The 14,863-nt window shown below is 39.3% G+C and overlaps 1 protein-coding gene across 2 annotated transcripts in view; it reads right to left on the bottom strand.

The window, feature by feature from the left end:
- LOC149029093 (lon protease homolog 2, peroxisomal-like) overlaps nucleotides 1-11,515 on the bottom strand; it is a 57,520-nt gene extending 46,005 nt beyond the window's left edge. For both annotated transcript variants that reach the window (XM_089140357.1, XM_089140363.1), the window contains exons 1-4: nucleotides 11,280-11,515; nucleotides 10,833-10,945; nucleotides 10,593-10,701; nucleotides 9,678-9,847 (exon numbers count right to left, since the gene is read on the bottom strand). In XM_089140357.1, the coding sequence (XP_088996483.1) occupies nucleotides 9,678-9,847; nucleotides 10,593-10,701; nucleotides 10,833-10,945; nucleotides 11,280-11,386 (499 nt within the window). In that variant the 5' untranslated portion in view covers nucleotides 11,387-11,515. The remainder of the gene's footprint in view (nucleotides 1-9,677; nucleotides 9,848-10,592; nucleotides 10,702-10,832; nucleotides 10,946-11,279) is intronic.
- Between the last annotated feature and the right edge of the window lie 3,348 nt (nucleotides 11,516-14,863).

Genomic DNA, 14,863 nt, shown 5'->3' with positions numbered 1-14,863 from the left:
ATCAGAGTCACTGTGATTAGGTTAACGGTTACTTCCTCTTCTCTCACCTCCAGTCAAATCTTTTCAATCTCTTGTTTTCTTCTTACCAGTGCACAGCCGTATGTAGCTGCTATAATCATATGGTAGTAACTTCCCAACCACACATATGAAGTCATCTACCATTCCTACTGCTGGAGACCCAGGGTGATATGTTTCTTATTGATCTAAATATGTCCGTGACACTTGACTCCCCCCCCCCCCACACACACACACACACCCATTTGGGTTAAGATTGATATGCTCCTTCTCATTCTACAATCAATGTTGATGCTGCTACAACTTTCAGGAATTATTGTATCTATTTAGAAGGGCACTCAAATCACAATCCAGGAAATTTCTAGTGGTTTGGTAACCACATCCTATTGCCCTCTTTTCTTCTGGCAGAGACTATTTTTCAGGGATTTTTGGGTTCAACTTCTAGTTCATAACTGGTTGCATCAGGTTATTTTCTTGTTTCTCAAAATATTGAGAATTGCTTGTTGCAAGACCAAAGTATTGTTGCTTCCTTCCCTAGCTTTTGGTAACTAAGGTTGAAAGTCACCACCTAAAACACAAGGCTAAAAGTCACCTTCTATTTTTCTATTTTCCTTCAAAAATCTCTACTTTGTTTTTCCCTTTTTTCTTCGGCAGTTTGTTTGCTTTCCTAATTGAGGGTTGAAGAATATCACATTACTTGCATGCTATTTTTTATTTCAGCTTCTCTTTACTTGACTTCCATAAATAATGCTTCCATTATCCAGTATTCCCTCGTGTCCCATCATATTCTTTCGCTTTATTTGGTTTTCTTATTTATAGTTACATCCTAAATTTGCTTTTCCATTACTAATACTCCACCCATTGCCTTTATTTCCAGCATTAGTTCTCTTTCTTTATTTATTTAATATATTTATCATGACTTGGTCACCGCTTATGTCATGCTAATTGTCCCTCTTTATTCAGCTTCCTTTTTATGTTGGTTATTCTTTATTTGCAGACAAGAAAAAGAAATTTACAGAATTGCCATTCGGCTCATTTGCATGATGGATCCCTTTTTTGCCAGAATTTATGAAATTGCCATTGAGCTTAATTTGCATGGTGGATACCTCTTTGCAGTCAGAATATACAAAATTGCCATTGGGATTATTTTACATGGTGGATCCCTCTTTGTGGTTAAAGTTTATAGAACTGCCATTGGGCTTCTATGCTAAACATTTTATTTGATGGACTCCTATTTCATCACTTGGAAATCCAACTTTTTGGAGATTGGCACTTGTGTGGCCATTATTCCTATCGTGAAAGGTGCATTGGAATTACAAGAATCTAGTCGGGTGCCATTTTTGGTTATTATTTTGTGTAGTCTATGTGTAATACTACAGTTGAGGGGGAGATTGGAGACTTATTCTATATCTACTCAAGATTAGTTGAAGAGTATTATTTCTAAAGATTTTAATCCTCCTAAGATGGTATTCTATTCCTTTTACCTACCTCGACCACAGTAACTCATACTACCTTTACCTATCTACTCAGTCTTCATTAACCCATACTAACTTTTTGAAGATTGGCACTTGTGCGGCCATTATTTCTATCGTGAAAGGTGCATTGATAATTAATGGTGTTATTTTTCGTTATTACTTTGTCTAGTCCACATGTAATGCTACATGTGAGCGGGAGATTGGAGACTTATTCTATATATACTCAAGATTTGTTAAACAATATTATTTCTAAAGATTTTATCCTCCTAAGATGGTATTCTATACCGTTTACCTACTTGGTCTACAGTAACCCATACTGTCCTTTACCTACCTGGTCCATAGTAACTAATACTGCCTTCATCTACCTACTTAGTCCACAGTAACACACAACCCATGTTGCCTTTTACCTACCAATACTTTTACCTACTACTTGTCTTATTGCGAAGAGTTTATATTCAATTTCAGGTTACACATTTTATCTTATTGTGTGGAGATTCCTTCCTACTAGTGGCATTATTTGGATAGTGCCACTAAAGCTACTATACTTATGGATATAGTTCATCTTCAATACAGCCTATTGTTCTCATTGTTTGATGGTTCGGTCAACATGAAGATTGTTGCCTGGTGAAGTTCTCTTGGGGTCAGTTTATGCTCAAGATTGATGAAAATTTTAATATATATTCATATTATTGAGATTTATATGCTCCAGCTTCAGAGGGAGTGTTAAGATTTGCATGAGATATGGATACAGCTTCTATTGGATTGGAGATCCGGATCTTCTATAGTTTCTATTTTGGTGCTGCCTTCTATAGTTTCTGTTTTGGTGCTGCAGTTTCTATTTTCTGACATTTTCTTTTCTATTGCTTCCTATTTTTTGTAAACAAAATATTAGATTAAATATTCTATCTTGATCCCTAGTAATATTTGTTTTTGTCTTAGTGGACCGAATATTATGTCCTAGTATATTGTAATTGCAGCCTACACATAATTGGCCTACAATTCTAGGAGAACAATCCAAAATTACAGGGAGTTATCCTATCTCTGCCAATTCATTCACTTCTTCACTTCTTTCTCCATTCTAGATTCTGTTCCATTTTAAAGTCTGCTTCTGACAGGTGCTAACGCTTATTTCCTTGATCTACTAGCTAACATGGGAATTACTAATAGAGGATTTTGTTCCCTACTATGGTACCCCCACTGTTGCCTCATTTTATCCAAATGATCTTGATAACCTTCCTTTCGTTCTTGATGACTCTGTTGCTCAAACCCCCTCCCTCTTCCCCATTACCACCTTTGCTGAAGTTGACTGCACTTGGACACTGTTGAGAGCTACAACGGCCTAACCCGCACATGCGTGAGTACTTCCAAAGTCTTTATTCACCAGAAGGGAATCCTTCCAAGTTGGGGAGAGTTGTCGAGGACATCATTCTTTTGGAACTTCCCCAACATTCTTACGGAGCTACAGTTTTAAGTTCATCAACTCCATCAATGTGGCGATCAACCCACTGCAGCACCTACATTGATGGACACATGTTTAGAAGCTATCAAATTGTCAGGTTCCATTGGTTTGATGGGGAGCATCGCCCATAGTGCAGCTTAGTTGCTTTTATTGGTTATGTGTCTTCTATTTGGATTTTTCTTTCTTGATTTTTATTTGGGTTTTGTTTGGTTCATTTGGTTGTTATTTGGTTTATTTAATGTTAAATGGGCTTTGAGCCAATCCATGGGTTATAATCAGCCCCATGGGTTGTTTCACTTAAGCGCATTTTTGTGGACTTCCGGTTTTGACCTTATTATTAGAATATTAAAGGAGGCCCTTTAAGGTTTCAAACTTTGTCTTTTTCTTTTTTTGAATCTTCTTATAAAATGTACCCAAAAAAAGAATTTTCTATTTTTGGATGAAAAAGGATATTCGTTAACAAAACCCCAAAAGGAGAAGAGGAAAGAATGTACAAGGAAAGAAGAGGGAGAAAAAGGAAGGGGGAATTACAACCAACTAGGCGGCAGAAAAGTAGAACCAAGACCCTTGGTGACAACAATTAGTCTGTTCCTTGGGGTGTCCAACACAAGGGGGGCACGGAAGCATTTGAATCCTGGCAAAGACATCAAAACAAATGACTTTCCAATTCTAGTCGATAGACCTAAAGTTGGAAGTCCATCTCTTGAGGACCAAAGATGAGCAATCATGGCACCAAAAATCATTTTTCGGTCGTGTCACAAATAGAAGATCTCAAGAAGGAGCTGGAAAACCAAGTCAAATCCTTGCAGAAGCCGCAAAAGCATCTGGAACAAGGCCAAAAGGAGGCAATGGCTCCCCAAAAGAGTACAATTTGGGCAAGCAAGGGAGAAACCCGTGAGGCGGTGAAGAGAGGACTTAGTAGTCTTAGAGACTTCTACCAAGAACAAGAGGGATTTCTCAAGGTTCGCCCAAAGCCCAAAGAGGGACTCGACGAGGTAGAGGGAAGATAGCTTAAAAGAAACGAGGAATGAGAAGCCTTGGAGAAAATCATAAAATCATCAGCAAAAGCAAGGTGGTTGAGATTAAAGGATTTTCATTTTGGGATAGAGTGGATGAGATGTTGGTCAATTTTTTATTAGATAATAATTCCGATGAGGACTTTTGAGGGCAAGAGAACAAAGATGAGTGTGATGCCCCACATCTTTTTATATTATTATTTTATAATTGTGTGTGAATGTTTCAGTCTTTAAGATTATTAAAGGATCATGATGGTTGGTTTGATGGTTTAATCAAATGGTTTGAGTGTAATTACATGATAGCTTAAATGGAACTAGATTCTAATTGATATTTTGGTCGAGATCCGACATCACTTGTGGGTCCCACAACGGTAGAATTAGATTGAATTGAAAACAAGGAAATGATCAGCATAATTTTCTGCGTCCGAAGGTATTAATATTCACACCTCAAAGTGGGCTGGAGGTAAGATAATAAAGCAGGCCCACAAGCCCATAAAGAAGCCCACTATTAAGTTATATATATATTGTATGTATGTATGTATGTGTGTATGTATGTATGTGTGTGTGTGTGTGTATATATATGTATAACAAAAGTGGTAGGGATAATGGATGCACAACCACGAACAGAGAAAAACACAAGCAAAACATACAAGAGGGATTTAACGTGGTTCGGTAAAACCATGCCTACATCCACCAGAGAGAAAAGGAGTTTCACTATTTTCAGGAAAAACCTCACACCCACAAAGTGCTACCCTTTGTTTGCCCCATCCTTATCCTCAAGATGGGTTTCTCAATCCCTGTATCCCCAATCTCCTACAGAGATTGATGCCAATAGGTTATCCCACAGAGACTATTTATAGGGAAACCTAAAACCCTAATCCCAATGTAATTACAATTTTACCCCAGTATTAGTAATTGACCCAAACCCTGTTTCAATTACAAATACAACCAAAACCATAATTACATGGACCCACAGAATACAAGACACCCAAACCCAACAAGAAGGAGCATTCTTAAGTCCAAATGGCATTAACAACCATTCGTAATGTCCTTTAATTGTGGTGAATGCAGTCCATCCAACAGATTCTGGATGCATTTTAATTTGATGGAATCCAAATTTGCAGTCAAATTTACTAAATATTTTATATCTAAGAAGATGTTCTCTATCTGGAATTTTATAAGCATCTTCATATGTATTGTCATTTAATCTCTTATAATTTATAACCATTCTAGTTTTTCCTCTAATTTGTTCAGAACGCTTGCTGACTATAAATGCGGCACTAGAATGTCTAGAATTTGATTTTCTTACTAATTTGTATTTTATAAGTTCCGCCATATGCATCTTAAATTCATCACTATCCTTGACAGTATATTTAGCTTGTATTGTATCTATTATATGTTCAGGATTTATTATTTCTAATTTACACAAGGGTTGACATAGAAGAAAAGAAAGCGTGGCTGAGTCCATTTCAGGTTCATCTATGTTTGTTGAGGGTTCCAGTCTCTTTTGCTCCTTAGGCTTCGGGGGGAAGTCTTGAGGTGCACCTTCGCTATTCTCTCCAAATCGGGTTCAATCTTTTATCCAAACTCTTTTCCACTCTCTATTTCTTCTCCTCTCTCCCTTTTTGTTTGAGTTCGGCTTTTCATCGTTGAGGTTTCCTCTTTGGCCAGAAAAAAAAAAAAAAAAGGAAGATTGGCCGTCCGGGTTTTGTCTATGGATGCCTGTTAATTTCTGTCTTCAATGGTCTCTCTAGCTTAGGGGGAAAGCGTTGAGAGCCACTGTTGCGGATCTCTCAAGTTCTTTTTCATTCCCAATTATGGTCTCATCTCCTTCATCTTCTCTCCTTCTCTTTCCCGCTCCCCTTTCTATTTCGGGTTTCAGTTTCTTCGTCGAGGGTTCTTGTCTTTAATGGCTTCTCTGGCATCAGGGGAAGCCGTGAGGGCCATTATAGCTGCTTTCTCCGAATCTTCTCTAATCCAGTTGTTTCTTTCTCCTTCTCTTGCCCGCGTACCTTCCTATTTCATGGTTACAATTTGTTCGTCGAGGATTCTTGCCTTTGATTGTCTCGCTAGCTTTGGGGGAAGCCATGAGGGCCATCATTGTTGAACTCTACGGATTCTTTCCAACCCTGATTTGTTCCCAGCCCTTTTCTCCCTTTGTTTCTCCTTCTTTTTCCTTCCTGTTTCTGGGATTGGCTTCAAATACTCATGAGTTTAGCCATTGACAGCTTTTCTGGCTTTGGGGGAAAACCATGAAGGCTATCGATTTTGAACTCTCAAATTATTTTGGAGTCTAATCTGTTCTTAGTTCTTTATCTCTTTCTTGTGCTGCTACCTGCCCTTGCAATTGTGATACTGCTGCAGCAATATGGCTATGGATCTCTTGTGCTATGTATCAAGTTTGCCCTTAAATTTTTGCTTGGCTCATTGCCTCTTCATTTGTCCTTAGGCCTCTTTGCTTTAATTGTTGCTAGTTGGTCCATGTGCAAATATGGCTTTGGATCTCTTGTGCTAAGTAACAAGTTTGCTATTATTATTGCCCTTAAATTCTTGCTTGGCTCAATGCCTCTTAGGCTGCTTGTTAGTTGAGGCATTTTCTTGCTATATCTGGCTTGTCAGTTGCTTGTTGTTTGCGCTACTGTATATTTCTCTTTGGTAATGAATTATTTAATCATCCAAAAAAAAAAAGTATCCTCACTTATATTATTATTTTGGTGGTATCATATGTGGGTACACTGAAGATAGAAAAGAGAAAGAATGGAGAGAACAGATAGAAAAGAGAAATAGAAGAACAGAACATGTAGAAGAATTAAGGAGGAGAGAGAAGAGAGAGAAGAGAAAGGGAAGTGGAGAGAACGTGGAGAGTAGAGAGTAAGGAGAGAGAAAGGAAGAGAGAAAATAAAGGGGAAACCCTGTTGACTCCCGCGTACTCGAAAATAGCCAATAATTATTCAGAATATAGGAAAGAGGATAGACTTTTAAACTAAGGCAAGATCGAGAGACAAACATGGAACATGAACAGGTAAGTGATATCGACCAACCCATGTATATAAGTGGGTGATTCCACTTAGTAGACAACCGCATTCACAGGTTAATATAAAATTTATTTTATTTATCCACTTATACAATTTATGGAAATGCATAATATATTGCTTTGTGAATGGAATAGAAATACATGGGATCGGATGACAGCTTAAAGACTTTATTGAATTGCTTAAATTGAAATGCCGATAGTATTCTTGAGATGTTGAATTATGAATTTGAAATGATGCTTATGCTTGTTAAATTTACAATTTTCATGTTCTCATATTTAAATGATTGGATATATGAATTGTGTCTAGTCTTATTCAGATAAGACTAAGTGATGATTGAAATGCAAAAGCTACACTGAAATGGACAGAACATAGTAATGCAATACTAAAATTGAATATAAAAAGAGTAAAAGAAAAAGAAATAAAATGTTAATGGCTTATGTAAGTCCTGGTACTTTACGTACCCAAATGGGAGGGCATGAAGCGGCTTCTATAAGTCCTGGTACTTAGTGTACCCAAATGGGAGGGCATGAAGCAAGGCTGAAAAGTGGGAAGATAGACTCGACTGATGATGGTCTCCTGTAGAGAACACCTGACCTTGTGCCAAAAGACTGAAAAGAGAATCTCTTAATGAGAACCTCTAAGGCTAAGACTGAGACTGATGCCACTTGTGTGGTTTAGACTGATGGTGTCCTCTCTACAGGTAGCGCTTAAGTCTGGTTAAATAAAGAAAAAGAAAATTGGAATGCATAATGCATAATGCTATATGATTTTGATGTGATAATGGATGCATGATGAATTGTCTGACTTACTTACATGGTTGTCTATATTGCTTACTGGGCCGCCAAGCTCACTATTGTAAATGTTGACAGGTCCTCAGATACATGACAAGGGCAAGGGTGTTGCTACCCAATAACGCCTTTAAAGTTGAAGATGGAAACTCACTTTCTTTTTTGTTGCAACTAATGTTTGTTTAACTGGACTATGGATGTATATATTCCTTTGAGATTGTATGTACTTAATTAGATACTGTTGAAAGATCCAATGTAAACATAATAGGACTTTGGACTGTATACATATGTTTATGAGTCAAACTGTCAAACATGTTATCTGTCTTAGTCCATGAAAATGTTTAGTCTAACATTGTTTATAGTGGTTATAAACAGGTTGATAAAGAGAGGAACTATCACGTGCCCTAGTTGAATGTCCATATTGTGGGCCCCACCAAGCCTGTGAAAACCGGGGTCGTGACAATAAGGAAAGGGGGCAGCTTGACAAATGCCAAAAAGAGAAGAAAAAAGAAACCCGCCAGGTTACTGAGGATAAAGAAGGACAAGGTAGATATGCAAACTTCGACCTAATGGACAAAGGAGGGAGGGAATCCCATAAGGGATAGGATGATGTTGAGGATGAGATCCCAACAAATGGAGTCAAAAGCTTTGTGAAGATCAATCTTTGACCGAGGGATAAGAAATAATTTTCTTTATAATAGAAATGTATTCACGATAGATTGGATTTTTATGGAATGAAAATTTTAGAAATTTTTTCTGCACAACAAACCTTCTCTCTCCTGACATCAGTCCTCTCTCACACACACATTCATGGTGAAACCTCTTCTTCCTCCTTTCTCTCTCTTCTAAACCCTAACCATTCTCTGATTCTGTCCGGCAGTCTTTACTGCCCCCCACTCCTCTTCTCCCTTTTTTGCTTTTCTTTCTTTTCATCTCCCCGTAGACAGCCCTCCTCTGTTCCCTTTCTTTTCTTATTTTCCCTACCCTTTTCCCGACAAGAACCTTCCCTGCATTCTGTACAACAGCTCCTTGCTGCCACTTTTTTCCCATTATTTTCCAGTTCAACAATACCCTGCTGCATTTTTTTTCTTTCTAATTTCCTACTCACAGCCAAAACCCCCAAGTCATTGTAACAGGTTTTTTTCTTTATCTTTCTAACTGATGTTTTGCAGCCATACCCAGGAACTGCAGGTACTTATATTTTTACGTTTTGTTAATTACCCCTGCCCTTGTTTTGATAAGGTAACTTACACTTGCAGCTGTTCAGACATTTGATTTTTCTACCTTGAGTCTGCTCGTTTCTCTCTCTTCGTGCAGTAAATCCATTTGCATTAAATTCTAGGATCCTTTCAGGCTTTGGCACTGTTATTTGCTGAATTTTGCCATTAGTTCTAGGATCTTCTGGACTACGACAGCATCTGTACCTTTGGGACTTCTGCTAAATTTGCACTCAACTAGGTGTTGCCATGATCCCCTCCCCATGTGTTCCCATGGAGTGTTGCCTTAGTCTTGCATGCTAGTTAAGGTGGTTATTGAATATTACTCTATTTTATCGTTGCAAGTGATCATTTATTTGCTGCTGCGATCCCCTCTCTTTCAGAGTTTCCCATTAGGACTTGCACCCACCTAGAGTACACATACCCAGCCCTTGTAGGATCCCTAGCCTCTACGTTTCCCCTGCATCAGTCCAATCATAGGATCACTTTATGGAACATGAAGAGATTCTTTCTCGATCTTGGGAGTACAAAAATACTTACATCCTTCCAAATAGAAAAACTTCCAGGATATCTTGGACTCAGTGGATAAAGTTTTGTGTACAAGAAACTACATTTATATCTTAGTTAAGGATATCTTTGTGAGAGACACAGAGAGCAGAAAAGACTACTAACCAGCCTTGGTCATGTCTAGACAAGATATCCGAGCAACATAATAGGTTCCTTTTGTACTAAGTTCTTGTACGCTGAACCTGCATAAACCCTCAAGTACAACAATGTATGTAACCCTGCCACTTGGTTTTTCCACTCCTCTTGACAGATGCAGAGCTCTAGCAGCAACTCCCCTGAAATTCAATGTTAAATGATTAATCAATTGACTCCATATAAAGATACATTAATGTCCTGAATTACATTATCAGAATATAGAAAAGTTTAGTTGTAGATCTAGCTACATGAGGTAAGTTACATTGGTTTTCTGCTAAGAACTGTCCAAAAATATCTAATTGCATTCCAAAAATGGGTTTGGGAATCAACATTAGCTAAAAGTTGCACAAGTTTTTTCACAAACAATAAATTCATTGAGAAATGAAAATACAAGAGCTCCCTGAAAAAGCACACACATTTAAGTTCTTTTGAAGATAAATGGCTGTTTCACTACTTAACAAACTGGAATTGGCTTCCATCAAAGCCGATATATGAATCTGTTTGGAATCAGTTCAAATTGACTAAAATAATTGAAGGTTGGAATCAGACAGAAGCAGCATCTGGATATCCTGAAATTTTTTTGTTCAAAAATCTTCTGCAAGAGGTAAGTTTCACTACTCTGGACTACTTCATGGACTAAAAGAGGGAAAAAGGTTAAAAATATCATAATGCATTCAAGGCTAATTCTCAAACGGGTTAGGAAATTGGCATTCATCAGAAACAGTGCTGGCAGATTTTAGCTCGAATCAACCATCTGCCTATTCCAAGTTGTTTTTCAATTCATGTACTAAAGTGGAAAGGAAAGACTAGGTAAATACAGCTACGAGTGATAAAGCACAAATATGCGCGGTGAAGCGCCCAATAAGGCAACCAATTAGTATATACCTTTTATGCCACTGAATTAGCTCCTGCTGATTTATTCCATCCACCCTCTGAGAGTCAGATGTTGAAACACAACCTTTTGAACTTTGCTCCGCAGTTTCAGTATCCAACCCTTCAAAGTTTGAGTGGTTCCTTCATTTCAGTCATAGATTCTTTGATTTTGCAACCCCTAATCATTCTTCAGAAATAAAATAAAATAAAATAAAACAAAATAAAATAAAATGAAAGAGCAGTCACGCTCACCTGGAGATAACGCAGAACCCACTGACGTTGACTCGGCAGCATCTCGAACAGGCAAGACACCAATTAATCCTTTTTCTTCTTTCTGCCATAGCTCTTGCTCCACCAATTTCACACTACAGAAGTCCAACACCATATCAGTAAGTATGCTATTGATGATCCAAACAACAGCGGAACATATCCTAAACAAAACAGTACGAGCTTCAAGTTGGAGAACTAGGAAAAATTGACGTCGTCCGACGTTCATGTACAAGCTAATTAAGTTTCACAACAATGAAAGCAAAATTCTCAAGCAAACCAAATACCATGCAAGTTAGAAATATCATCAAAATCTTATCTGCAAACTCTCCATTAAAAATTAAAACTTCCCGAAGAAAAAAATGGAACTAAAATTTAACGAAGAGTTCGAAACATTCGTCATCGAATTAACAAATGGATAATGAAGATTACCTGGTAGGTGAAGTGCATCGAATTCGAATAATTGCTCCAGGTAACAACACTTTGTTCCTGAAGGGAAGAATCGCCAATCGAGTCGGTAATTCGATCAACTCCGTCATCTCTACTGAGTTCAGATGTTACGAGAGGAAAGAGAAGGAAAACAGTGAGACAGAAAAAACCGAAAAAAGCCAAGAAGAAGAAGAAGTCTCTGACTCATACAGAGATTTCGAAATCGAATGGGGTCAGAAATAATGAGAAACTGTTTGCCTTTCGTTTTCGAACTTTTCGTACTTATAATTAGATAATTTCACGTTGACTAGATGACCGTTGATTTGCAGATAAGATGGGACCCACACGTAGCAAACTTAGTGGGTAAGACTCGGACCCCAGGGGCACCCAAAATAGAAGTTTCTTCGTTTCTTGGCTTCGGTTCGGCATCTCGGCTGGGGAAGAGTGGGCCCACGTGGACTTGTTGGTGCCATGTAGCTAGTACATGGAGTATGGGAAACGTTCGTGAGTCGGTCTTCTCTGCCGGGAATCAGACGGAAATGTTTTTTTTTTAAATAAATAAATATTAAAATTCATTAACTACCTTAAAATGACTTACAAATATTATCATTACAGAGTCATACGTCAGATTAGATGCTATAGTAGGTATTTTTTTTAAATAATAGTTGAAGCATTGAGGATAGAGAAATTTATCGTACTCCATTGTTTGTATTGTTATGGCAACGTTAATTAACATATGATATTTCGCCAAGGGTGAGAGAGTACATGAATGTGAACGCACCAAAGGAATCAATTAAGAGTTCTTCTATATCGTCGAAATAGAATCTATTGAAATCCATCAAGGATGGACTCCACAGAATTCCATGTGAACACTAGATATGCGCTCGCGTGCCCGACAATAGTTGGAATGCCGACAAACGGAGAGGGCTCCATTAGTTCCAATTTTTATTTGTCACGTGTTCAATATGCAAAGCAACCATCTAATTGGCATGGCATTGTTTTCTAGCGAAATGGATTTTTCTTCCACAATGGGCGTACAACGAATTTTAGTAAGAAACTAGTAATGGAGGCTTCTTCCCATCTTTTGTTTTCGCGATTATTGCGGCTTTTTCGAAGCTGTGCAGAACCAAAGAGGAAAAAGTTGTGCATTTATTGGGATAACGGTTGCAGCCAACAATCGGATGTTTCGGATCACGCCACATGTACTGATTTACATTCTAACACTTTGATGCGTCCATGAATCTGCTCAGCCCTTAGATCTCCTCGTGATGACCTGCAAAACGAAAGCGTCAGATGTAGCCCGACCGCGGGGGTCGGGAGTCCACCTCCGAAAGCTAAGTCAGTTGATGAACTTAATCACAAACGGCTTTGCTAGAGGCACAGAGCTAAGGAATAAAGAACTGGGAAATATGATCTAGATCGTCAGCCGCTGATAGTTTACGTCTATCAGTATGTATCTCAATTTGAGCCTGAGTCTCAGTTGTGTGTGTCTTCGATCCCCTCACCTCGTATGGTAATGAGGTTTATACTTTATATAGAGTGTACCTTCGAATCTCCTTTGTTGGATGCACTTAAGCCTTCTTTAGGTAGTCGTTGGATCTTAACAATTAGATCCGTTGAGCAATAGCCTTCTACTAGTTTGGACTAGTAGAGGACTCTTGAGATAACCTTTAGGTTATGTGATGATTATCCCTTCGATAATGATTAGCCGCAGCCGTCAATTCGAGTCTGCCATCATTAGGGTAATTAACCTAATCCATAAGTAGGATTAAGGCATGCTTGTAGCTGAATAAGTTTTCTTCCTCAGCAAGCCATCTTCTGGATCCGGTTCGCTCGGGAGCGAGTCGGTTTCCTCTGTCTCGACCGGGGTCGAGGGTCGGACCAGATATGAACCCAGTCTGATCATAATTTCTCCATATCACGAGCCCCCCAGACCAAGCATTTGGTCGATCCCGAGGGCTTGGTTTTTAATTGGGTTCTTCGTCAGGCGATAGTCTCTGCGTGTTCCATTAAATGTCATATCACATTTAATGCGGTGGTCACTTTTCCTCGAGCGTTGTGAGGGTAAGGCCACGTGTCTCCTTGCAGTCGATCTGTCGTGGCTCACGTAATCCAAACAACGGTTTCTGAACGCCTGTTTCGGATTCGTGAGTTCAAACTTTCAAAACGTCTTTCAATCTCAATCGTCGATTTTGAATCAATCTCTATCATTCAGATTCCCGAACACTCGTGCGGGTGTTTTAAAAGCGGTTCGTTGTCTTCGTAGGTTTCATTCTTCCTGTCCGGAATTTGAACCTTTGTTGTCTGCTTCGCGCCTTCTTGCTCTCAAGCTTTTGCCTCCTTGAATCGGTAAGTTTCTTGGTCTTTTTCTTTTTGTAGTTCTTGAAACAAGTAATGGCGGATAATAGGTCTTCTCGGTACCCAGTGTTGGTAATAGTAGTGGTAATGAAGCTTTTGCTTCTCCTCCTTCCGAACAGTCGGATAGTGATAACAAAACCCTAAGCTGTCCTCGGCGCGAGTTTCGTTGAAGTTTCTCAAAAAGGTTTAGAGAGAAAAACCGAAACTCCTTCTGCCCTCCTCGAGTCTGGATCTTCCAAGATTGCCGAGTCTTCTAGGCAACCTCAAACTTCCAGGTCCGATGGTGGACCTGGCTCTGTTCCCTCCATTTACAATGAGGAAACCCTTCTTTCAGCCATCCAAGATTTTGATTTTCCTTCCTCTTATCAGGTTAGGGCTCCCCATCCTGATGAGAGGGTTGATTCAACCCTTTCGGGTGAATTTTCTCTGTACATAGATGCACTGGAAAGCGGGGTTCGCTTTCCCTTTTTTAATCCTTTATTCTCCGCAGTTCTGAATCATTGGGACATTTGTCTCGGAATGCTCCTTCCCAATAGCTGGCGTCTCATCGTCGGCTTCTTAGGTTTGTGTTTTGAACTTGGCATTACGCCATCTCTTTCTCTCTTTATACACTTTCATGTTCTTTCTATCTCCCATCCTCTCGGATGGTTTTTCTGTCCAAACGCAATAAGGCTGAACTTGATTGGAGGGGCAGCATCCTTGCCAAAGGAACTTGCCCTTCTAACCACAAAAGATGGCGCGAACGATACTTTTTCTGTCAAGCGCCTCCATCGGATCTTAACTTCCCAACCGCCTGGAGGCGGTGTACTTCTTCTTCCAAGAATAACCGAGGCATTCCCTTATCCAAAGAAGACGAGGCGGCCGTCAGGAAGATCAAATCCATTCCATGGTATCAAGAGATACATGGACTTGAGGTGGAGTATAACTCCATTCTTTAGTATTGGGGCTTGGCTCATTGTGAGCTTATAACCATCATCCTTTAATTTTACTGAAGTGATATGTCTTTAATTCTGACTCTTGCTCTTCTTTACAGTGCCTCCAAGAATGAACCCCGAGAACCTGCGAGTGAAGGCCGCTAGGGCCGTTGCGACAGCCGAGCAGCGATCACCCAGAGCCTTGACCGTAGATCAAGAGGCTTCTGTTCCCTCTCCTGACCCCTCTTATAGGGGTATCAGGAATATCAGGCCTGCGGCTGATGCTTCGGGTAAAGAAAAGAAGCCAATGGTGGA

The sequence above is a fragment of the Hakea prostrata genome, chromosome 1 (assembly GCF_041222555.1).
Source record: "Hakea prostrata isolate BN-2017 chromosome 1, UWA_Hpros_2, whole genome shotgun sequence".
NCBI lineage: Eukaryota > Viridiplantae > Streptophyta > Magnoliopsida > Proteales > Proteaceae > Hakea > Hakea prostrata.
The sequence above is the reverse complement of the archived record's forward strand: the minus strand, read 5'-3'. Positions and strand labels throughout refer to the sequence as shown.